The sequence below is a fragment of the Chelonoidis abingdonii genome, chromosome 25 (assembly GCF_003597395.2).
Source record: "Chelonoidis abingdonii isolate Lonesome George chromosome 25, CheloAbing_2.0, whole genome shotgun sequence".
Lineage (NCBI taxonomy): Eukaryota > Metazoa > Chordata > Testudines > Testudinidae > Chelonoidis > Chelonoidis abingdonii.
This window is the reverse complement of record NC_133793.1, coordinates 4,138,258-4,161,980: the sequence shown is the minus strand read 5'-3', so window position 1 is coordinate 4,161,980 and position 23,723 is coordinate 4,138,258. Positions and strand designations below refer to the sequence as shown.

Below are 23,723 nucleotides of genomic sequence, written 5' to 3'. Positions count from 1 at the left end.
CTCTGTTCTACTCACCTAAGCTGTGCCTCACTGTCTACGCTGCTGTTTACACCCATGCTAGCTGGGCGCAGTATCTGCACTCTCCACCTACCCTGAGTGGAGTCGCTCCCCATGGGTCACAAAGGCTCCATCTGCAGGTAGGTTCAGGACAGAAGGGCTAGGCCTTTGCTAACTGGTCCTGGCCATGCTCACAGTCTAGCAGGGCTCCCACCAGCTCACCCCTCTCTGTTCCTCTGCTGCAGTAACCCGGTCCTGGTCATCCCCTACCCCAGCCCAGCGAACCAATGAAAGGAGAAGAAGAGGTTAATCTCTACTGAGACGGGCAATGGGGCCCAAGGTTTATCTGTTTCCTGGCCTGCCCCTTCTCCCCACAAGAGGGGGCTGAGGACAGCATCAAGGATGCAATGCAGGGAGAGATGGATCTAGACTCCGTAATCGGCACACACACTGGAGATGCCAAGGACCACAGCTTTCTCCTGGAGCTGGGAAACTGCTGGAGTGCCTCAAGACAGAGCACTCCCTTTCAGCGCTTCACTGGTTCCAGCCAGACCCATTTCTTCTTCTCTTTCTCTCCATTCTTTTTGCGTGACAGTGCTCGAATGCTATGGGAACCACATGCGATATACACAATAGATCCGATTATGTCCCCACCCCCTCCCCCCAACAAACCCTCTGCTCTTCTGCCAAACCACAAATACACCCACTAACAATGCCCCACATGTAACAACCTAAGAGCTGTCATACTGAGTCAGACCGTGGTCTGCCTTGCCTAGTATCCTGTCCCCAACAGTGGCCCACAGCAGAGCTTCAGGAAGAGCGTACAAAACATGGCAATGGAGTGATCCACCCCTGTCTTCTGGCAGTCAGAGGTGGAGGGTCATCCAAAGTATGGGCTTGTCTCCCTGATCATCTTGGCTAAGAGCCACCTGATGGACTGATCCTTCATGAATTTACCCAGTTCTTTTTTTAATCTAGTTATATTTTTGGCTTTCACAACATCCCCTGGTAAGGAGTTCCACAGGTTAGTTGTGGGTTGTGTGAAAAAGTATTTCCTTATGTTTGTTTTAAACCTGCTGCTTCTTAATTTCATCGAGTAACCCCAGATTTTTGTATTGTGTGAAAGAATCAAACACTTCTCTACTCACTTTTTACACGTCATTCATGATTTCGTAGACCTCTAGCATATCCCACTTTAGTCATCTCTTTTCTAAGCTGAAGGACCCTAATCTTTTTGGTCTCTCGTAAGGAAGCCGTTTCACATCCTTGATCATCTTTGTTGCCCTTCTCTGAAGCTTATCTGGTTCCACTATCTGCTTTTTGCAATGAGGCGACCAGAACTGGACACCATATTCAAGGTGTGAGTGCACCATGGATTCACATAGTAACATTATGGCATATGCTGTCTTTGTTCTCCTCCAGGAGGCCAACAAAAGCTGACTTTGTGCATTGTGAAGTGAGAGCTACCCCACCCCTGCACCCTAGATGCACCCACCCCACTTCTCAGCCAATTGGCACTCGTGGTCTGATCCTCCTACCTTGGGCTCGATGAGTTTCCATCCATTGGCCTTGAGCTGCTGAAGCTCCGCGAACTTCAAGCTGACGTCCTCGATGGACAACTGCAGGAGGTCCCAGAATCCAGCCAGGTCTTGGAAGGTGGGCATGGGGAACGCATTAGGGTCCTTCCAAAGGGGGAGAAGACAAGGCGGGTTAGCTCCTCACATACCATGGGGTGCAAAGGACTCCAGGTCTTCCACCACTTCCCTGCTCAAGCTGAGTTGGGCTGTCTGGGCCTTAATGGATTTAAAGGGCCATTTATTCCCTATAGTACTTTGGATGCAGCCTTAAGAGGGTCGGGATGAGCCTCCAACCCTTCGGGTAGCACCTCCAAATGGAACCATCGCCAGCTGTGCAGAGTGTCATGTACCCCACTTCAGATCCCCAGGGACTTGCTGCCGCCTCAACCCAGTTGCCCGTCGGACAGAATACACCCCTGGAAAACCCATAAGGAAGGAGGAGGCACTCACCATGTTCTGCTGGCAGAGTCGGAAAAACTGTTGCACTTTCTGGGACATCAGGAGCTGAGTGCTGCCCACGGCGCTCCGGATCTTCTCCAGGACTGGTAAGGCACACAGAGAATGGGTGAGGAATTTGCTAGTAACATGCAGCTTGATTACCTCCCCAAAGCCCCTCCTAGCTCCAGGGATGCGCCATCACGAGCCCTGGAGAGTATTTCTTGCCACTAAGCCCAGCCTCCTTAACCCTTTGTTAGCCAGATGGCACCATGTGCAGGGCAACCACTGGCTCAAGTTCCAAAGGGGATACACCTGTTACTCAACACACGTCTGGGACACTGTGCTGCAGGAGGCATTTTGGGGGATAGCCCAGGCTGGGAGATTCTGAGCAAGACTCCAGCCCCACCAGCCCTAGGGGAATCCTGGGGTGCCCTGCACCCCACTTCCAGTCTCACAGCCCCATCTGGACTCACTCTCCTCTGGCAGGTCATAGTCCTCAGCGTCTCGCTCCATCTGCTGGCACCAGCCTTCCATCTTCTCCACCTCAGTCTGCAGTAGCTTAATGAACCACTCCCCGTCCCGGTGGCAGGGAGAGGCCCTGCCAGAGTCAGGGAGGCTGCGGGAGCCCCTGTCGATCCAGGAGTTCCGCCGGGGCACCTCCACGGTGTCATACTGCATCTGGTAGTCCTCCCGGTAGGCCCACTGGCCCTGTGTGTGCACCGTCTTGAACACCGAGTACTGCCGGCTGGACGCATCTGGCTCTGAGGAGTGCCGGTGGAAGGGCCGCCCGAACTGCAAGGCCTTGTCCTCTGTGGCCACCGACAGGCCCGTGAAGCCTTCCAGCTCCAGGTCTGCCTGCACACCGGCCGTCACACTGTTTGAGCGCTTGAACCGGGCCCGTCTGGGGACAGGGGGACCAAGAGGGTTATGGGGATGGACTCGCTTTCCTACAGCAGGAGCATTGCGAAGCATTCAAACCACAGCAGGGGGGCATCAGCACAGCTGCAGGAGCTCCAGGACTGGAATAACAGGGGGCTGCGAGTCAGGATGGAAGGGCATCGGCAGAGCTGCAGGGGCCCCAGGACTGGGATAACGGGGCTGCGGGTCAGGATTGAAGGGCATCGGCAGAGCTGCAGGGGCCCCAGGACTGGGATAACAGGGGGCTGCGAGTCAGGACGGAAGGGCATCAGCAGAGCTGCAGGGGCCCCAGGACTGGGATCACAGGGGGCTGCGAGTCAGGACGGAAGGGCATCGGCAGAACTGTGTGTGGGAGCCTGGAGCTGGAGTAGTGGGGGTGAGGACGGTCTAAGGAAACCTGCCCGGTTGGAGTGGAACCCCTGCTTCGAAGCTCACTGACTGTAAACCCCACGCACTGGCACTGCGCTGCCCCTCTGCAGTGTGACCCTAGACCTCCCCACCCTGCCCAGCCGGACACCGCTTTCCTTGCAGGAGCAGAGCGAGGGGCCATGCTGGCTCCCGTTCCAGAGAAGCTGCGGAGGCTCACAAGCTGTTGAGCTCGCGACTGTCCGTGGGGACAGCCCACTAACAGCCGCTTCCTCCTGTTCCCTCATTTCAACGCCTTCTCTCCTGCTTGCACGCTAGTCTGTTTCTATGGTAACAGGCCCTGGATGGATGCTGAAGGACAGGGAGAGGAACAGGCGCTCAGGCCCCTTGTTAAGCAAAAAGAAGGAACATTGGGAAGTTCCTCTCAAGACGCCTCGTCCTCAGTGACCCGGCCATGGACGGGAAGGAGTGGGGAGGCAGAGAGGGTGAACAAGCAGGTCCAGAATAGCCCAGCTTCTGAGGCGCTGTCTGTCTGAGAGGAGGGGCTTGGGTCAGAGCTGGACAAGCCCCAGTGGTCCACGTGAAGGGCCCCTTTGGCAGCCAACTCTGGGGGTCTCAACTGGATTCCACTTGGCATCTCAGCTTCTTCGCCTGAACAGCTGAGTCACAGCTACTTCACATCACAGCCTTGCTCAGCCCCAGGTCCAGGCACTGATGGCCTCAGACAGACCCTACAGAACCATATTTCCAGTTCCAGATCAGAACCGGGGGCCTCTATGATGGGCAGATCCAAAACCCCAGAACTGAACCCCAGATCTGGCTCAGAACCAAACCCCAGATCTGGCTCAGAACCACAGGCAGATGATAAGCTGCTGATCTGCAGCACATCCCATAGGGATCAATCCCAGAGTCACTGCTCACACCTGCAGGAAGAGGGAATCCAGACAGCTGCAAATCCCTCAGTACCAGCCCAGCATGTAGGTCACACTGCTTTGCGGCTGGTGTTCTGGCAAACCAGTCAGGGCCCCAGGGTAACAAACATGCTGATAAGAAAGTGAGCGGCTCGGGGGGGGGAGGCCCTAACAGGGTACCTCTGGCCTCTTGGGTGAAGATGTGAATCTATTAGAAGTGAGCAAAAGTTGTGACGACTTGCTGACCTGTGTGACATGAGTTTGCTGGGCCTCCATCCATTTTGCAGGGGCGAGTGCCCACAGCACAACCTCCCTGCTCATCACAATCAGCACCTTCTATGACAGCTGACCAACCAAGCAGCTTAATGGTCCAGAGACTGACCTACCTACCTACCCATCCCTAGGATGACATCAGGTCAGGGATGAGGCATGTTGCACAGGGAAGCTTGCCCAGCTGCTGCCTGCATTGCCCACTGATTTATGAGCTAGCAAGGAAACACAGCTGTACTTAGCAGTCAGCACAAGAAGCTGCCGAGCTCTTGGGATGCTCAGGAGAAGAGGCACACGTTAGGAATGTTTAGTGTGGGGGAGGCATTGTGCAAATACAATCAAGCCGGCAGGGCGGCTGTGCTAAGCCCTGCTCCTGGAGGGATGGAGCGATAAAAGCTGCATTTAACCAGCTGTACCTTTTGTCTTCCTCCACTTGCACCCCGATGGAGTGGAATTCCCTCTGGCTCCTGTTTTCTGTGTCGGAATCAGATATAGTCTCAACCTGCGGTGGTGATCAGAGGGAGAGCATGTCAGGGAAGAATCGCTGCACAGCCTCGGGCGCAATAGACTCATGCTTTTTAATTTCTGTCAGCGGATGCAGTGGCGCGGCAGTGGGAAAGCCAGGGAAACAAAGCACTGACGAAAGCAATGGCCAGGCAGCTCCAGGAGCTTCCAGCACGGAGATGAAGGGCCACGGAGACTGGAGTCCCCTCTCGCCCTGTTGGTCAAAGATGAGGTATGGTGGGGGGCCATGGCAGGAAGGATCCTTGTGCTGCCACTGCCTGTTGGCAAGACCATTTCATGCAGACATGATGCCGCTTGCAACAGGTCTTGGCAATGGCTGCAAAGCCAGGTCGTGGTGGTGAGACCTTGGTCTGGAGCTGAGGGCAAGAGATGGGATGGCTGAATGGGAGGAGAGCCACCATGCATTGGGACCCTGCACAGAGCCCCACTTGCCAAGCCTGGAAGTGCCAGTGCTGGGGTCCCCAGGAAGCCCTGAGTCATAGGGCTACCATTCAGCATTGGCAGCTGGATCCAGATGGGCTTAAGCCCACGTTCAACACTGGGAGGCTCCGGGGAGCCAGGGGAGAGCGACACTTACCTGAACTCCAATGGATGGGCGCCATTTCCTCTGCCGTGCCAAACTCCTCAGCTCTTCCCGGCCAGGGATGGCCTTGATGATGAGTGTGGACGGCTTGGGAGAGCCCCGGGGCTGGACAGGAGGCAGATCCAAGGAGATGGCTGTCACCTTGGAGTTCTCCAAGCTCTCCGTGGAGTTGCAGCGAGCCGCAGCATCTTTGGACCACGAGGGGCTCCGGGAGACCTCGCTGGGGAGGTAGCTCTCATGGGTGGACTCAGTGCTGCTCTGGGCCGTGACTGAGATCAGGGGCTTGGCTTTGATTCCTGGAGGGAGGGGAGGCGGCGCTTTTCTGTAACTGAAGGCTGTTGTGGGAGAGGCACACGATAAAAAGTCACATGAGAAGGAGACACGTTCTCATTTCCGAATGCAAACGCTGGCCAATTCCGCCTCTTCCTCTGGCTTCCCCACGGGGTGCCAGGCCTAGCACTACTGAAGTTGGGCCCATTTACACCAGCCGAGCAATTGGCCCTACGCTGCTGCACCACCAAAGGTTGCACACCCCGCACGCCCTGCCAGGTAACTGTGAGCTTGTGGCAAGGGGCATAAAAGTTTCGTTTGCTTTTGGACTGGCTGCTTGGCCAATCTGTCCACTAAACCCAAAGGGACCAGATGACCCTCAAATGAGAGGGAAGATCGGTGTGCTCTTGTGCTGCACAAGTCACGAGGCAGGCAGGCAGACAGAAAAAGAGAGAAGGGGAAACCCAAAATAAATGCAGAGAGGAAGGTGGAGACCAGGCAGGAGGATTGATGGACAGACAGACAGGGGACAGACAGACAGGGGTGTTGGCTGGCTGGAGTGACACCAAGTCGACCATACTTAGTCTGCCCCCATGCTGGCCACATGAGATGCCACCTCAATGAGCCTGATGTTTCCAGCCAGTCAGAGAGCTGCCCTGGGGCTGGCAGCACCTGCAGCCTCAACGGCGGATGAGCCCAGGGGCAGCTCAGCCTGGCCCTTGGAGGGCATCCCAGAAAGCCGTTCAAGATGGCGGAAAAGAGCGGCAGTGGGAAGCTGGAGTGGTGAGCCCACTGGGTGCCATCTCTGGGAAGGGGGAGGTAGGTGAGCAGGTCCCTCTATGGGGAGGTGGGGGAAGTCCCTCTATGGGAAGGGGTTGACAGAGGAGTGTCTATGTGGGAAGGGGAGGGGCTGGTGTGGGGGCCCTCTGTGGGAAGGGGGAGAGGCTGGTCCAGGGGGTCCCTCTGTGGGAAGGGGGAGAGGCTGGTCCGGGGGGTCCCTCTGTGGGAAGGGGGAGAGGCTGGTCCGGGGGGTCCCTCTGTGGGAAGGGGCTGGGGTGGGTGTGTGAGGTCCCTCTGGGTCCCAGCAGGATTCCCTGCCCGTCGCTGTACAAGTGAAGGGCCCCGGGGAGCAGGGGCCGGGACTCACAGGTGCTGGGCTTCAGGATGCTGCTGGTGATGGCTGGTCTGGGCGGGACGGACATGGAGAAGAGCGAGAGGCAGTCGTCGTCCTGGGAGCAGCCTGCCTGGATGGCCCGCAGGTAGCTGTGGCTCCGCATGCGGAAGCAGCCAGGCAGGTCCAGCGCCTCCACGGCCTGGGACTCCACCTCGCCAAAGACAGACTCACAGACCGCCTCAAACTGGTGGTTCAGCTCCTCGTTGATCTGAGGGGAGAGTGAGGCAGATGAGGGGCCTGGGCAGCTCTGACGGGGTCCAGCGCCCCCACCCCCAGCGCCACCCTCCATGGAAATACCAGAGGGGCTACAGAGAACAACTCGCTCTGGCCCCCGCTGGTGGCTCCAGGGCTAGAGGTGATACTGATATGGCCGGCACAGTGAGGGCCCTGCATCCATGCCTTCCTATTCACCCAGACCCTTCGACTCCAGCCAGCGGGGAACCCTGGGGCTTCACTAGGCAGAGCAATGCAGATCCAGCCGCTGCCCGCACCCTGCCCCCTACGGAGCTCCCTCTGCAGGGGCAAGATGGGCGCTCGGTCTCCAGACCCCAAGCAATGCCTGGCCTCTGCTGAGCCTGCCAGTCAATGTGGCACACGCTGACTTTGCTGAGGTGGACGTCTGTCCACTGGGAAGTCGACCAAGACCCATCAAACTCACTGCACACAGGCTGCCAAGATGCCAATTGTTCCCATCCCCCTGGCTGGATTTGACCCAGCGACTTAGACAGGAAAGTTTGCCAGTCCCATTGCCAAGCTCCCATCAACTGCCAGGGCCTCTCCCCTCTGCTGCAGCTCTTGAGCCTTGGTACCAGGCAGCTACCTCCTCTGAGAATCTGCCAAGAGGGAAAGGTCCAACTGATCATGCCAAGCTTTATTTCAGTGCAGGTGCCACCTGGAGCCCAGCCGTGACTCACGGGGGGGGGGGGAGGGGGAAGCGACTCCCAGTCAAGGTTTCCATCCATTGCAGCATGTCCCTGAAGCACCTAGAAGGTCTCTCTACCTCTGCTCTTGTGAGAGAGCAGGCAGACATCATTGCCCAAATCCTGGTGCCAGGCCCAGGCATTAGCACAGTGACTGCAGGGGGCCCTGATGTTTGCTGGGGAAATGCAGCACTGAGACAGTCACCCAAAATTCAAACCCATTTTTGAGGGGAGGCGAAGTCTGTCTGGGCAGCACTGGGAGAAGCAGCACCAGGATTATGAGAGAGACATGCTCTTCCCTAGATGTTACCAACCAGGCCTGGCACAACCAAGAGGTTCAGAGAAGCTTCTGAACTTTTGGGGAAGCTTATCCAAACCAACTCTCAATTCTCACAGCACTACACTAAGCTTTCTCTTTGGTGCTGGATGGCTCAGGGAGATGATAAGATGGGCCAGGGGAGCCCTGCACTACAAGGTCGTTGGTTTTAATCCAGCTCAAGTCACTAGTATCCTCCAAAGTCATTAGCGCCTACTGCTCGTTTGATGCCCTCTACGAGATGTATCAGTGAGAGAGAAAACCTCAGCTGGCGAAAAATGTGGAGCTCAGCTTGGCAGAGAGGCCAGAAAGTGAAAGGGCCCCGGACACTGAAATCCCCTCACTAATTCTGAAGGGCCACAAGATTGTAGCGCTTTGGAAGGGCAGCCTGGGGCAGCTTACCTGGCCGCTGTCCGGGCTGCAAGTGGGGCACCATTCCCTGGGGCTAACATGCATGCAGAAGGAGGGGCAGATAAACGGTCTATGCTGGGAGCAGAGAGGAGGGGCCAAGAATGAGAGCCGCCTGCTGAACCCAGGGGCCTCTTGTGGCTAGTCAAGCCCCTAGGAAGACATGAGAGCACTCTGCATTGCCATCAGAGGGAGGGTCATGGTCGGCCCAGGCAGGGCTGCGGAGGAAAGGCCGGTAGCGTGCAGACAGCGCCCTGCGTTACCGTATGAGCGAGAAAGGACAGTGCCGACGAGATGGGGAGCAGAAGCAGAGCCATTGTGGGGAAGGGACAGAGCGTCACTGGTGCATGCAGGGAAGCCTGCCACCTCCCCAAGAATCAGCATCCCCATGCTGCAGATTAGCACATGCAATGCAGGGCTGGGTGGGACTAGCCCAGGGTCAGGTATCCATGTGGCACAGAAGGGTCAATGGAGAACAGCCAGACCCATCCCGCGTCTCAAACGCTGCTGCCACTTGGGAACCTTGAGTCTGATGCCCAGCTCCAGATGGCTCCACTCAGCACCTAGCGTGCAGAGTTCTCCCTCAGCTCCAGCCACTCATTCAGGAGCCCAAGTGGGAGCTGGGCTCTTAGGAAAATCCAGCCCCATGGTGGGTGCTGAGTCTGCCCAAACACCATCCACCTCCTGCCCCCGGGCTGAGCGTATGAACTCCAGCAACTGAGGACACAGGGCAGTCAGGGCACGAGCGCCAGGCGCAGTGATGGGCACTGCCCACCTTACCTGGCCAGTGGTGAAGGAGCGTCCGTAGCCCTGTCCCCGAGGGTGCATTCTGGGTGGGGTGCAGCAGCTGGGACAGTTACAGATATATGAATCAGAATAGTGCCTACTTGCAAACCTAATGAGAGACAGTGGGGGAAAAAGGATTCGGACCAAAAGCAACACATTCAAGCAGAGCATTTGGAAACAGCCCAGTGACTAGGCTCCTGTCTGCAGCTGCTGCCGCCGCCCCCTGAACCTGGCAGATCATTGTCCCTGTCCGCCATCCCAACGCGAGCTCATCACCACCTCTGCAATCTCCCCAGACAGCCCCGGAGCAAGGAGGGGCTTCCCAGAGCCCTTGCTGGGTTAGGCTGGGCTCACAGAACATCACGCACCTCCACAGCAGAGGGAGGTGCCGATAAGCAGGGCAGGCAGCAGACCCAAGGTGGCAGTGTGGGGCTGGCAAAGGGGCAACGCCAGTGAGAGAAGCAGAGCAGGTTAACCAGCAGGTGTGTCCTTACCTGGGCCACCAATGCTTGAGAGCACCACACCCATATCGACACAGGGACTGATGTAACCCCACTCAACACAGCACAATGCAATCTGCAACCGTGCAAACTCCTACTGCAGGCCTGATTTACACCACTCTAGTGCAATGGTGCAAACCTCAAGTTTAAACACTATTTGCACCAGTCCAGCATAATTGACAATAGTGCAAACTCTTAATACAAACACTGTTTTCACTAGTGCACTACAATTTACACCAGTGCAAACCCCTAGTCTAAACACTGCAGCATGGTTTGCACTATTGCAGTTTACCCCAGTAACCCTCCACTTTTTCCTGCCCCATTCCTGCAACAGAGATAAATTGCACTGATGTGAACTCCCCATGTTGGTGCAAACTGTGTTTTCATCCCTCTTAGCCAGCGGTTTTCAGCAGTGGCTAAAATCCCAGCATAGACAAGACCCAACCCTTAGAAAGACAAACAGTTCAAACTTTCTTTGAACCCCAATACAGTTTATTTTAAACTTTGGGGTTTCACTCACTGTCCTGGTTTCACAGATCTGCATGCACAAAAATGCCCAGACACTTGTGCACCTAAGGCCCCATCCTGCAATCAGATCCCCTCATGTGCACCCTGCACCCACACAGAGCCTTCCTGAACTAGGTCTGTGCCCACTGATCCAAGCACAGGATCAGGCCCTTATGTGCAAATGAAGCTGCAGTCGTTGCACATGAAAATGTCCACGTAAGCTGGATATCATCTGTGCGCACATGGAGCAGAGCCACGCAATCAAATCTGTGGATGTTTTGAACAAGCGTTTCTGAAAACCTGGGTCCTCTGCATTTCTTGTTTATGGCAGCCCTGCCAAACTGACCACTTCCCAGTGCAAAATCTACTCACCAGCACTCATGGAGGACAAAGAAAACTGAAAGATATAAATTGCCTGGAAATTCTCCCCTATGCCCTGCGCTCCCAGACTGAAAGATCTACAGGGCAGGGACTTCCTCCGTTGATGGGTATGTGCAGCACCTAGCACAATGGGATGCAATCACAATCTGGGTTTTTGGGCACTACCTTAGCGCACATAATAATGAATGAATACAACAGAAGAGTAGAATATTGTAAGGCTGGTCAGTTTCATTCTCAAAGATCCCTGCACTAACCTGAGCCTAGGATATTTAAGTTACAAATCTGCAGGGGGGTGGGATACGTGGGAAGATTGCTGAAATCCATGGATTTACGGAGTTTCATTTAAAAAACTAAATAAACTGTATATTTTAGCCTGAATTCCCTGCCAGAGAACCCTTGGAATCCACCTCTCACTAAAGCCTAAGTAAAGCAACCCCCAAGTCTCTTCACCGACCACCCCAACATCCTCCCCCAACCATCCCTCCCCCACTTCCCCAATATCCTCCCGCCAACCATTTCTCCCCCATCCTGCACCCACCTCCCCAATATCCTCCTCCAACCATCCCTCCCCAACCCTGCACCCACATCCTCCAAAATCCTCTCCCCAAGCCCCACCTCCCTGCTCCCTGCCCCTCTCCAAGCCTGCATCCCCAGAGGCGGTTCAGAGCTGGCCTGGCCCTTCAGGCCCTCTCTTACTTAGTCCTGGCCTGGTCTACGCTGGAGGAGCGGCGGTAGCCATCTCGCCGGGACAAGCCCTTGGGAGACACCTTGGCACTGGCCTCCGAGTCGCCGCTGTCGTCGTCCCCCATGGCCTTGATGTAGCTGCCGCTCCGCATCCGCCGGCAGGGGATCTCGCCGTCCTTCCCCACCGCTGGGTAGCTGCTCCACTCATCCTGCGGCACCTGCAGTGAGGAGAGCCCCATGGAGAGGGGTTGGGTCAGGGAGCCTGGGGCAGTTGAGCGCACGTGGGGACAGAGATGACATGAAACAGTTGATAGTGCGGGCGGGGGCACAATTTGAAGGTTCTGCTGGTGTGCAGTGGGAGTTCCTGGTAGAAATCTGGAGGGGCTGTGACCCCATGTGACCCCCCCCCTCCATCCAGCCCATGGCTGCACATCCAGGGCAGGACACTGGGGAGCTGCTATGCTAGGACAGAGAAGCTAGAGAACCGAAGGAACCTCTTAGTCTGTCTGGGTCCAGCAGCTTGACAAGAATCCTCTTTATAGCCATTACGGACAGGGCCTCTCTCCCCTGCTGGTTGCAGGGTCCACTCCCCACACACCAGGCAGGAGCAAACCATATTGTCCGCAAGAGGAACATCCCTTCCCCCATCTCTCCCCGCAGCCTGCAGCTCAGACCCAGGCCCCAAAGCCCAGGGCACCCGATCTGACCTCCAAAGCCCAGGGCTCCAGGCCTCGCAGGATTTCATTCAGCCTGTCTCTGCCCCAAACCGTGTCAGCAGAGTTTGGTTCACTCTCCTCCCTGCTTCCATTGCTTTCCAGCGAGGCCGCACTCCAGCAGGGACGAGATTGTGTGAAATGGGCCATTCTCCTGCTGACGCCAACTCTGCTAGAACCAGAAACTTCCTGTTCTGATGGCTGCTCCAGCCTGGCTTGGGCTCTGCTCAGGCGTTCCTGGAGCTGGCAGAAGCATCTGATCTTCTGGGCGCCCCTGTAAGCCTTCTGCGGCTCAGCTCCCATCACCCTGCCTTCCCCTTTGCAAAAGGAAAGTGGATTCAGGGGCCCCGTGTCTGCCAGGGTGGGGTTCCTTTCACTGAGCTGTCAGGTGCGGCTCACAACAGGAACTAGCGTCCCAGCACTACACAGCTGAGGTGCTGTTTGGGGTCAGAACCTGCCCTGAACTCCCAAAGCAAAGGCCAGCTGGCCTGGGCAAGCTCAGTGCCCTCAAAGAGGCCTCGTTTCTCTTCTTACCCCTGACAGCCTCCGTGCTTGGTGCCCCACAGCCCCCTGGCATGGCCCACCCCAGTCTGTTCACTGCCCCCCACACACACCAACCCCCCTCCCTGACCCTCGTCCCTTTGCACAGGCTCGCTGGACACAGCTGGCACAGGCGTCTCAGCTGAGGAACTCCCCCATGTGATACTCAGAACTACCTCGCAGCGCCCCCAGCAGGCGAGGCTGGGCCAAATCCCACCCATGGCCGGCGCACCCATGGCCAGTCCCTCTGCCAAGGCACCAGCTTCCGGTGATGAGACAGCATGCCCCTGGGCTACGAGCACAAGAGCAAAGCAACTGGAAGGGGACCAGAGAACCAGGCAGACAGAGGCACCTTTCCTGCCACTTAGAAGGAACACGGGAATGAGAGTGGGTCCATTTACCATGTCTCTTGCTCCCCTGCCATGACCCCACTCGGGTAGCCCGGGCTGGGAAGGCAAGTGAGTGGGGAAGGGGCCAGGAGAACCTGGCCATCCCCTCCCCCACCCTAGGTGAATGACCGTTTTACTGTCATTCACAGTCTCCTTCCCTCCGTAAAGAGAGAGAAGGGCTAATTAGCTTTTAACTGGTAAAGGGTGACCTATCATGGAAGCCAGGCAGAGGGGCCGGCCTGCAGCGCTAATGCAGGCATTAAAGAGTTAAACACCCATGGCCACCACTTGGGAAGGGAGCTGGGAAAAGGCTGTGGGTGGGGAGGAGAGGGGTGTTTGCACCCTCCCAGCCAAACAGGGGGGGAGCCTGGCACCATCTCATATTGCGCACAGGCCGAGGAGCTGGAATCTGACCCAAAATCCAGGGGAGACCATGGGAGCCGGGTGAGGCTGGGCGTGGTGCAAACCTCCTAGATTGGGCTGGCCTGGAGCCTAGTGCCATAGTGACCAGAGCCCGACAACTGGGGGTGGGGGGACTTTGGATAAATGGGGCTTGGTTTGGCCCATCTCTGCTTAGTTAATTCTTCCATGGGTGGGTGAGATGTGCTGAGTGTGGAGCAGTGGGGAAGCCTGGTGCTGTTTGGGATGGCCAATTGCACTGGAGCAGTTTCATTGCAGGGCTGTTTCTGGCACTGAAGATGTCTTTGTGCTGGGACAGTCTGGGTTCTGGGGATACATGGGAATATGGACATTTCAGGGTGTCAGTGCATCCATGGAGACCTTCTGGGAGGAGAAGAGCAGAGGGTGGCTCTGGGGCTGTCCTGGGGCGACTGGCCCTGCTGTTAGCTTTGTTTCTTTCCAAGAAGCAGAATTCTGCCTCCTGCTGCTCGGGCTTCTTAGCCAAAACCTCAGAGCCTCCAGTGCTCCTGGGGAGGGAGCTTCTTCTGCAGGGCAGAGCGGTTCAGGAGGGGGCTGCTCCAGTCAGAGCCGGAGGGACAGGTGCCCAGACAGCGTTCTGGGAGCAGACAGCACAAGGGGTGCATCTGCCAGCTGAGACAGGCAGCAATCAGTAGCTCAAGGCTGGGCCAGGGAAGAGCTGATGAGCCAATATTGAAGAATCCCCTCATTCCTCTCGTTCCAGCCAATGAGTGAGCTGCGGCGATTTGGGGCCAGCATTGTCATGCAGATGAGCCGGAGATAGGGAGTGACAGCTGAGCTAACCAGCCCAGAATCCCCCAGCAGCCCCTGCACAGGCTCTAGCGCTGGCCATTCGACTCCCCGTTCCTAGGGGCTGCAGCAGAGCAAGGGGAACCCCTGTCCCGAGCCTTCTCACCTGGAGCGCTCAGCCCAATGAGATCGAACCTGAGGCAGGTCCAAGGAGGCTCATGGGAATTTTGTTTTCCCATAGACCTCTCTGCTATCTCCCCTGCCTGAAACCCAGCTCGCCACCACCATGGAAAGAGGGGGCAACTTCAGCTGCTGGAAGCCATCGATACTGGTTGTGATAGAGCCATGCCCCAATGGGAAGGTGGAAACTTTTGTGCCCTGACCACCCCAGTCACATATGTGCCCGTGGGCAAAACACACCGTCAATGAACCTGAGCTGAGCACGACCTCTGAGGTTGCTTGGCACCTCTCACCCCCAAGGCTGCCGGGCACTGCTGAACAGCAACCAACCTCCTGCTCTGCCCAGATGTCTAAGTGGCAGGGGAGCCACTGGGGTTGGGGCCTAGAAGAGTGAGACCCACCACCCCATTGCATCTTGGGAGAGCAGTTCTGCTCCCTCCTACGCAAAACTGGAGTGACCCCACTGAAGCCCAGTGGAGACGCCCCAGATTTACAGCAGCACGAGCACCAAATGTGGCCCTTCCTGGCCCCACAGATCAGCCAGGGCATCCATTTCCCACACCGCAGCATAGAGTGCTGCGCAAAGGCTGACTCATGGGTGCAAATCCAGAGTAGCTCTGCTAAAGCCAGTGGAATTGCTATGGATTTACACCAGCGTAACTGGGGACAAGATTTGGCCCAAAGTATCTCCTGTCCCTTGGAATGACACCAGCATGGGGCAACCCTGCTGGGATTCCCCAGAGCGCTGGGCCGGCTCCTGCCCAGGCCTCCTCTCAGACCCAGGGTGGCAGAAAGGGATCAGCACACAGACAGGATCTGGCCCCAGAGATCTCACACGGACATGTGCCAACACACACCGGCCCTCCTCCCCATTTGCAGCGCGGGCCAGGCACCTCTACCATGGAGAGGCTGGAGCTGGGCCAATGGCAGGAGGGGAAGGCCCGTTGCTGATGGGCTCGTTAGGAAGGCAGATCATTTACATTTTTCCAATCTGTGCTAAGTGGTGCGAAACAAACAGAAACAAACAGCAGCATTGCTCAGCTAAGAGCTGGGAAGCCCGGCCCCATGAGGGGCGTGGGACACACATGCCCACAGGCCTGATTTTTCCATCATGCTCCTCTGACAGCAGCACAGGTGAAGATTCCTAGATCTGGCCCAAGAGCCATTTGTGAGCTGAGGGCAGAGTCTGTTTTCCCTTCAGACTGGAAGGCCTCAGCCGGGGGCGACTTCTGCTTTACCTTTGGGACAGCAACACTGGCTGTCCAAGAGGCATGTGTGTGCAGGGGAGCAGGCTGGCGGAAGGGGTGCGGTGGTAAGGTTGGAACTGGGGAATGCAGGCCCTAGGGGTTGCACTTCGGGAGCCAGGGAGCTCTGCATCGGTCTGTGAGGTGCACGCTACAGAGCAGGCCTGGGGAGGACTCCTGAAGGGCTGCACTGGGAATCCAAGGCTGGAGATAGCCCAGGGCCTGGCGGAGCTGTAAGGAGCAGAATCTGTCCCCAGTTTGGGCACTCTCTAGTCAGGGGCTGCAGGACATTAGCAGGGAGCGGTGGGATGTCAGGTGGAAATCTTGAGCTGCTGCTACCTAGGCCTTAGATGTATAGGTCCCTCTGTGTGAGCACATTCTCCAGGGCTCTCAGAAGAAGCATGGCTTTGTGGCTAAAGCTCTGAACTGGGATGCAGGAGATTGGGACACAACAAGCTTTGTGTATGCCCTTGGGTGAGTCTCTCTGCACCCCATAGGGTTCCATAGGGGGAGAATGGCGACCCTCTCCTCCCGCCATGGGGCCCATGAACATGAGTGAGGTGCTGGACCCTGTACAGAGACAGAGGGATCCAGCAAAGGATGCTGTGAAGAAGGATTAAGATGCATTTTCACAAACTGCCTCTCTCCTGGCTGCCCCCGTTGCTCTGTTTTCTCCTCCTTAGAGCTGGGAACTCATTGATCAGACCTTTGGGGCTTTGTCTACCTCTGAGAGCCAAGGACCACGGCTCCTTCTCGTTGTTTGTTTGGCTGTGATTAGCAGGAGCACCGGGGCTGGGATGTGCAGAGCTGGGGGCCCTGGCACCTCAGGAGCCGGCTGCAGCCGCTGGCAGAATCTCTTCCCTTTAAGTAAAAGCCTTTTCGCTTTGTGCCTTTGGAGGACAAGGCTATTACAGCCCGACTCTCCTCTAATTGCAAACATCAAGGTGCTGGTCCGCCAGGCATTGTGGGAAGACTGGGGAGAGCAAAGCCAACAGGGAACAAAGCTGCAGGAAAGAGCCATTCAGCCTCGCGCTGGTCCAGAGATGAGTAACATGCAGCCTCCAGCTGGGCTCGCACTCGGCTGAGTCCTCGTGCCTGACAAGGGCCCACTCAGGGTGCGTCCATACTGCATTGTGAACCGGGGTCCATGGAGCCCGGCCCAGGGACTCGGAACATCCATGCTGCGTTGTGAACCAGGGTCCCCGGGGCCCGGCCTGGGGACTCAAAGCGTCCACACGGCGTTGTGAACCTGGTTTTACAATTGCAGGACCCAGGTCTCACAGACCTGCTAACACATCCATACTGCACTGCCCAGACCTTCTGACTAGGCTGCAGCTTGAGCTGTGTTCACACTGCAAAATGACAGTTGGACCAAGTCTCAGTGGGTCTCGGACTCAGACTCACCCTCCAGCAGGATCCTAGGATCCAGGTCCCGACTGCTGGCTGACCCAAGTCAGACTGATTTGTGTGTGGACGGAAGGGGGGCTGTGGCTCAAAGCTGGGTCAGAGCCCGGGCTCAGTGTGCAGGGTAGACAGACCCTCAAGGGCCTACAAAGCTCAGTGTTTGCCCTTCCCCAGTCACAGGGGAGCTGCCATCAAAGAGCCAGTCCTGTTCCCAGAAGCACAAGGACCCCCAGCACCACCCCTCCCATTAGTTAATCAGGAGAGCAGGGAAGCAGACAGCTACTCCCCACAGCACCCAACCAGTGACTGATAGCTCTGCTCTGAGCCCCTGCTGCAGGAAGACTCAGGCAGACACAGGAAGAGTTGCCAATGGTTCAGCAAGGTGGGAGGGAGGGGGCTTCCCTCTGCAGCAGCATGGAGCCAGCTCCCCAGTGCGGCACTCGGGGGTGTTATGCCACCAGCCATAGCGCCATCAGCAGGTCATAGGAAACCCAGTGCTTGAACTTCTGTCTTCAGTGTTCAACACTCATCCCCAAGGGGTATCATCTGGCAATGCCCTCAAGTCCCCTTCTCTATGCTCTCCTCCTACTATCGACTACGGGAGGGGACACAATGCTGAGCACCTCCTTCCCCCAGTAGGGGCTGAAAGGTGCACACCCAGACCCTGCTCTGGGGAGGCCCATGGGAGCAGAAGGCTGTGTGCAGGGACTGAACCTGTAATCCTCCCAGGGCTCTGCCAGATCAGACATCTCAGCATTATAAACACATGGTGCCAGGCATGGCCCTGTCGCCAAGCTGTCACTAGTAACTCCTTGTAGCCGCTGAAAGGTCCCAAACACCGAGTTGCTAGCCCATCACCCTGGCCTTGCGGCTCCCATAGCGCAGAACAGAGCAAGCAGCTCCACCTCTGCCCATTTGTGCCTCGTCGCGGAGCAGCTCTCAGGAACTGCGGCAGGCTGGGGATCCCTCAGAGAAGCATGAGGCAGAAGCACCGAAGAGCAGAGCTTCTGTGAGGGAGGTGGGACAGGAGCCTATACACATCTGTAGCACACTGGACCCGATTCTGCCACCAGGAAGAGGGAAACGGGGCAGGCTGAGAAGTAGGAAGCTGGGAACCAAGCCAGGTCCTGGATCCCATCTCACTCAACCCAAACCCAGAGGGATGGAGCTCAGTCCCAGGGGACGGCAGACTGCCATGGAGCTACATGCCCATCACACGGGGAGGCGGGGGGGGCTAGCCCTGGCTCATCACCAAGCTATCTGCCCCCCCCACCCCGGCCCCACAGAGCTATAGCTAGCCAGAGAGACCAAGCGACCGCCCCATCCACATGCTCTATCTGCCCTGGGTCTAGGCTCACATTTAAAGGAAGTCAGGTGGGGTGACTCTCTGAACCAGCCATAGCAAAGAAGCTCTTTGAAAGCAGCAGGACCCAAGCTGGACCAGCTGGACCTCCCGCTCCAGCTGCCAGAGCCAGAGGAGGGAGAGGTGGTTTGGCAGAGTCAAGCTCTCGGGAGGACACGTTAGGAGGAGGAGGGGAGCTTTCCTAGGAAAGGCGAGCGCTCATTAAAAGCAGGCAGCACCTGCCAGCTGTCAGGGTGCGTAGGTGAAGCTGAGCGTTGATCCCACCGCTCAGAATGAGGGCGGAGAACCTCTGTGCCCTTCTCGGCCAGCTCACTCAGTCGCCCCCTACTCCCGCCTTCTCTGCCTCCCCACTGGTCTCTGGGAGCCCCCCAGCACTAAGGGGCGCTGTGCTGCTGGCCACTTGTGGTCACTGAGGGTCGGCCCCATCACCCTTTTCCCCTAAGGCCGGGCCATCCCTTGCAATCCCCTTTCACCTTCCTAAAATCACCCTGCTGGCGTCAGTGGGATACCATATTCCTTGCTTCCTGCCCTACATTCCAACATCAGTGGCATTGCTAGGTGCCGTCGGTCTGCAGTGCTGCTTAGAGGAAGGGTGACCAGGTGTCTTATTTTTGACCGGAACATCTGGTCGAGAAGGGACCCTGGGGCTCTGGTCAGCACCACCAATCAGGCCGTTTACAGTCCGGTCGGCAGTGCTGTGGTGCTCAGGCAGGCTAGTCCCTACCTGTCCTGGCTGGCACCACGCTGCGCCCCGGAAGCGGCCAGTGGGAGCTGGGTGGTGGTACCTGCAGGCGAGTGCAGCGCGTGGAGCCTCCTGCCCCGCCACCCCAACCTAGGACCCAGACCTGCTGCCTGCTTGTGGGGCATGCGCAGTGCAGTGCTAGGCCAGGCAGGCAGCCTGCCTTAGCCCCTCCACTGTGCCAGGAGCTGTCCAAGGTAAGGCCGCCCCCAAGTCCCAACCCCTGCCCCATCCCTGAGCCCCCCTGAAACCCAGAGCATCCTCCTGCACCCCAAATTCCTCATCCCCAGCCCCACCCCAGAGTCTGCACCCCCAGCCGGAACCCTCTCCCACACCCTGAGCCCCTCATTTCTGGCCCCACACCAGAGCCTGCACACCCAGTTAGAGTCCTCACCCCTTCCTGCACCCCAAACCCCTAACCTAGCCCTGTGAAAGTGAGTGAGGGTGGGGTAGAGTGAGCCACCGAGGGGAGGGGGAATGTACTGAGTGGGGCAGGGCCTCAGGGAAGGGGTGGGACCTCGGGGAAGGGGCAGGGGTAGGGTATTTGGTTCTGTGCGACTAGAAAGTTGGCAACCCTCCTTAGAGGCTGCAACCAAGCTCAGGGCCCCAGCATGCCAGGTGCTGTACAGACCCATAGTGAGAGACAGCCCCTCCCCTACAATCTAAATAGACCACAAGTGGGAGAGTGGAGGCAACATCACCCTCCTTTCACACCAGGGGAACTGAGGCACAGAGAGGCTAAGCGACGTGACCACGGTCACACTGGATGCCTAGGGCAGAGGAGGGAGTTGAACTCCCATTTTCTGACCCCAGCTCAAGGCCTGAAGAACAAGCCCATCCCCCACCTCCCCCAGCCACCTGCTACTCCGAGAGCTGCAGCTGCAGAGATAGCAACAGCCTGGGAAGGAGCCGGGGACACGGACACCGGACTGGCAAGAGGCTGGGAATCTGCTAAGTGCTCTGGAGCTCACCACAGGCCCAGTCCAGATCAATAAATAATAATAGTAATTCAGCGGGGGGGGGGGGCAGAAGCGAGCTGTGCTTCCAGTTAGCGGGAGAGGCAGACAAGACATCTGGAAGTGTCTCCCCGCAGGCCTGGTGTGCCGAGCCACGGGAGTGCTGGTGGCACATGCCTGCTCGGCAGTGACCTTCCCAAAGTCAGACCCATTTCACCGGGGAACGGCATGATTGCCATTTTGTTGGACAAACGTGCGCTTTGCAGAGGAAGCAGAGAAGCCAGGAGTCAGGACTCCTGGGTTCTGTTCCTGCCGCTCGCTCTGTATGCTGTACTGTTGTAGCTGTGCTGGTCCCAGATATTAGAGAGAAAAGCTGGGTGAGGTAATGTCTTTCCTTGGACCAGCTTCTGTGGGCGTGAGAGAGAAGCTTTTGAGCTACACACAGCTCCTCCTCAGGTCTCTCTGAGTGACCTTGGACAAGTCCCTTTCCCGCTCTGTGCCTCAGTTTCCCAGGGTCCAACAACACCTACCAGAGCATACCAGGTTTGAGGATTCGCATGGTCATCTGGCATCCTGGGATGAAACAATGCCAGGACTTGCACATGGCGTTACCCTGCAGTGACCTCACATTAATCTCATCACCACATGATACCTAGAGGGACCCAGTCATCTCGGGTCCCTCGAATACCCTACGGTCTAGAACAGGGAGATTCCCCCCACTGAAACGGGGAGAAGCCAGGACTGATGACTTAAGTCAGTGCCAGGTCAGGAACATTTGCTCTTTGCACCACATGGTCACATGTGGAACAATCCATACGCCCAATGCAGAGGAAATGGGGAGGAGGCATCACCCCACCACTGAAAGCCCTGCAGGCCCAAGAAGCTGGGTAAGGAGAAGCAGAGAAGGCGAGCGCTGGCTGGGTGTGGTCCTTTACCTGACAAAAGCCCCCCCGACTCCTTGGCAAACCAAAGCCCCTGCCAAGGGGGTCACAGCAGGGCATGGGCGCTCTGGATTCTGGAAAGTGGGCAGAAAAGAGACTGCCCACTGCCCATATGGCTGTTGGTGGGGCCACACTGAAACCAAGACTGACCGGCACGATTGACTCCCAGATCGAAGTCTTCCAAAGTGAGGGGGGGCGCTGGGTGTGTGCAGGGCAGGGGGTTGGCAAGGGCAGGATATGAGGGGGTGGAGCACAGTGGGAGTGGGGTTGGGTCCAGCCCTGCATAGGGATGGGGGACAGATAGTTCAGGCTATTGTTCGGTGTTTGACACAGGACCTGGCTCCAGTCTCACTGGTTATGTCACTGGGAAGCAGGTGACCTTCAGCTGGGGCTTCCTTATTCCAGCCCAGGAGGGAGCTGGAGGCCAGGACCATCCCCTTTGGACTGACAACCCCAAGCTTCTCTGCATCCCATCCCCGCCTCCAGCCCCATTCGCTCCCAGGCTCAAGTGCTACAATCGACTCGTGCCCATAGGTGGCAGCACCCCACTGGCCCTGCGGTTCCGGAAGCCCCGAGTCCCGGGTGTCAGCCACACAGACATTCTCTGGTTTTCCACAGCTCACTTGTCTCCCCTGCTGCATCCGCAGCCCAGTGCATTGAGTCCAGTCCTGTCCGCATGCCCCACCGCACAGCTCCCCGGCTGCCACAACACCCCTGGGAACCCCATCAGAGCATCACAGGGTGGCACAGCAGCCACTGACCATGGCCCGCGGGCATCCTGTTTCTGTGCATGGCACTTCAGAGACAACGCCTGGGTTAAGGCCATGGCTGGAGCGGAGTTGCAAGTCGCCATTGCCGAAAGCTGCCTGTGTGCACGGGGGGTTGCATGCATGGAGGGGAGAGACGTGTGCAGGAGGCCTCCAGGCCAAAGGAACTGGATTTGTAAGAAGTTCATCCCCAGATCTCCAGCCCACAAAGAAGAGCCCATGGGTTGGCTCGGCAGAGGGGCAAGGACCCTGACAAACGTCAAGGAGTATCCAGAGACCTGTCTGCGCTGTGGTATTTTTACCAGGTATTCCCATTGCTGCAAGCCCTGGTGTAGAAGGGACACCTGCTCTCAATGCTGCATCTGGCTAGCTCTCTGCAGGGCTGGGAGACGCAGTCCTGATGATGACCGCCCTCTGCGCTGGGGCAGAGTGACTTCTAGACACTGCAACCAGGCTGGATGGGAACCAACGACTGACACCTGCAGGCTTGACACACGCCCCCAGCCAAGCCAGCCCCCACCCCAGTGCACACCTCACCTGAAGGTAATGGTAGCCTCTGTCTTTGGCTTTTGCCTCTTGCAGTACCAAAGCTTTCTCCTGGCTGCCTCCCGAGCTGGGATACGCCTCCCGGGCTTGGCTGACTGTCATGGTGTGCCAGGCACTCCTCTTCAGCGTCTGACCATCCAGCGACATGGACATGCCGGCGCAGGCCAGGCACTTGCCCTCCCCACCACTTTTTAGACTCTTCAAGGTCAAGTCTCTGAAGGCACTTTCAGGAGCATCCACACAGTACTGGGTTCCCTGGTCCACGGCGTGCCGGCCGGACACCAGGTAGCTGCTGTCGCTGTCCAGGTTGTCGTCAGAGCTCCACCAGCCCATCATCTTGGGCCGGTGCCGGGAGTCCAGCTTGCGGTCTTTGCTTTTGCTCCGCTTGCCGTGCCGGGACTGGTGGTGCTGGTGGTACCCGTCCCCCCGGCCCTCCATCTTGGTGCCGTTGTACTCCCGTTTGGCTGGGGCCTCCAGGGAGTGGGACTTGGCGAAGAGCTTCTGGACGGAGTGGACCAGGTGGCGAATGCGGCTGGGGCTTTCGCTGCGCTGCTCCGTGGTGCTGGCCCGCTGGTACTGCAGCGTGTGGAAGCCGTCATGGTGCAGCGGCAGCTGCTTCTCAAACTGGTCCAGCAGGTTGGGGGGCAGGCGGTTGATCTTGTTGGAGGGGTGGGTGGCCGCCATGCACTCGTCACAAGAGTCGTACTGCTGCTGCATGTGGTGCATCCTGGGGAAGGTGCTGCTGCTGCTGGCGGAAAGCGGCTTGGTCAGGCTCATCGGCCCGCCCGTGCACTCAGCGGGGATCCCAGGGCTCCGAGAGGGGCAGTAGCGGTGATCCAAAGAACAAGGCTCACTGGGGCTGAGGAGGTACGGCTGCCTGGATTCCTGGCCGTGGCGGATGTAGTCCAGGGGCTGGTCACAGTCCTCTGGGATGCAGTGACACGGGTGCCCTGTGGAGCTCTGTGATTGGCTGCGCTCCCCATGATAGCCCTTCATGGTGTCAGAACCTTGCACGGAACTTCCTCATTCTGCCGGATGATCCCTGCGGGGTCCCCTGCGGAGACAGGATAGACACATTAGCCATCTCCCATCCCACTGGCGTCTGGGCAGGTTTCCAAGCTCCACCTCTCTTTGCACCTTCAACCTGCCCATGTGGAGAACTGTGGGCGGCATCTCTGTACCATCTCTATGACAGCAGACCCTCTAACAACCCAACTGTACCCACCAATCAAGTCTGAAAGGA

General features: G+C 57.6%; 1 protein-coding gene across 2 annotated transcripts in view; it reads right to left on the bottom strand.

Annotated features, from left to right (window-relative positions):
• DLGAP3 (DLG associated protein 3) overlaps positions 1 to 23,723 on the bottom strand; it is a 135,059-nt gene that overhangs the window by 2,080 nt on the left and 109,256 nt on the right. The window contains exons 2-10 of one of the 2 annotated variants that reach the window (XM_032802701.2): positions 22,472 to 23,534; positions 11,544 to 11,749; positions 9,454 to 9,568; positions 7,003 to 7,237; positions 5,580 to 5,920; positions 4,894 to 4,979; positions 2,486 to 2,913; positions 2,025 to 2,116; positions 1,536 to 1,679 (exon numbers count right to left, since the gene is read on the bottom strand). In XM_032802701.2, the coding sequence (XP_032658592.1) occupies positions 1,536 to 1,679; positions 2,025 to 2,116; positions 2,486 to 2,913; positions 4,894 to 4,979; positions 5,580 to 5,920; positions 7,003 to 7,237; positions 9,454 to 9,568; positions 11,544 to 11,749; positions 22,472 to 23,476 (2,652 nt within the window). In that variant the 5' untranslated portion in view covers positions 23,477 to 23,534. The remainder of the gene's footprint in view (positions 1 to 1,535; positions 1,680 to 2,024; positions 2,117 to 2,485; positions 2,914 to 4,893; positions 4,980 to 5,579; positions 5,921 to 7,002; positions 7,238 to 9,453; positions 9,569 to 11,543; positions 11,750 to 22,471; positions 23,535 to 23,723) is intronic. The other variant, XM_032802702.2, reaches the window with a different exon arrangement.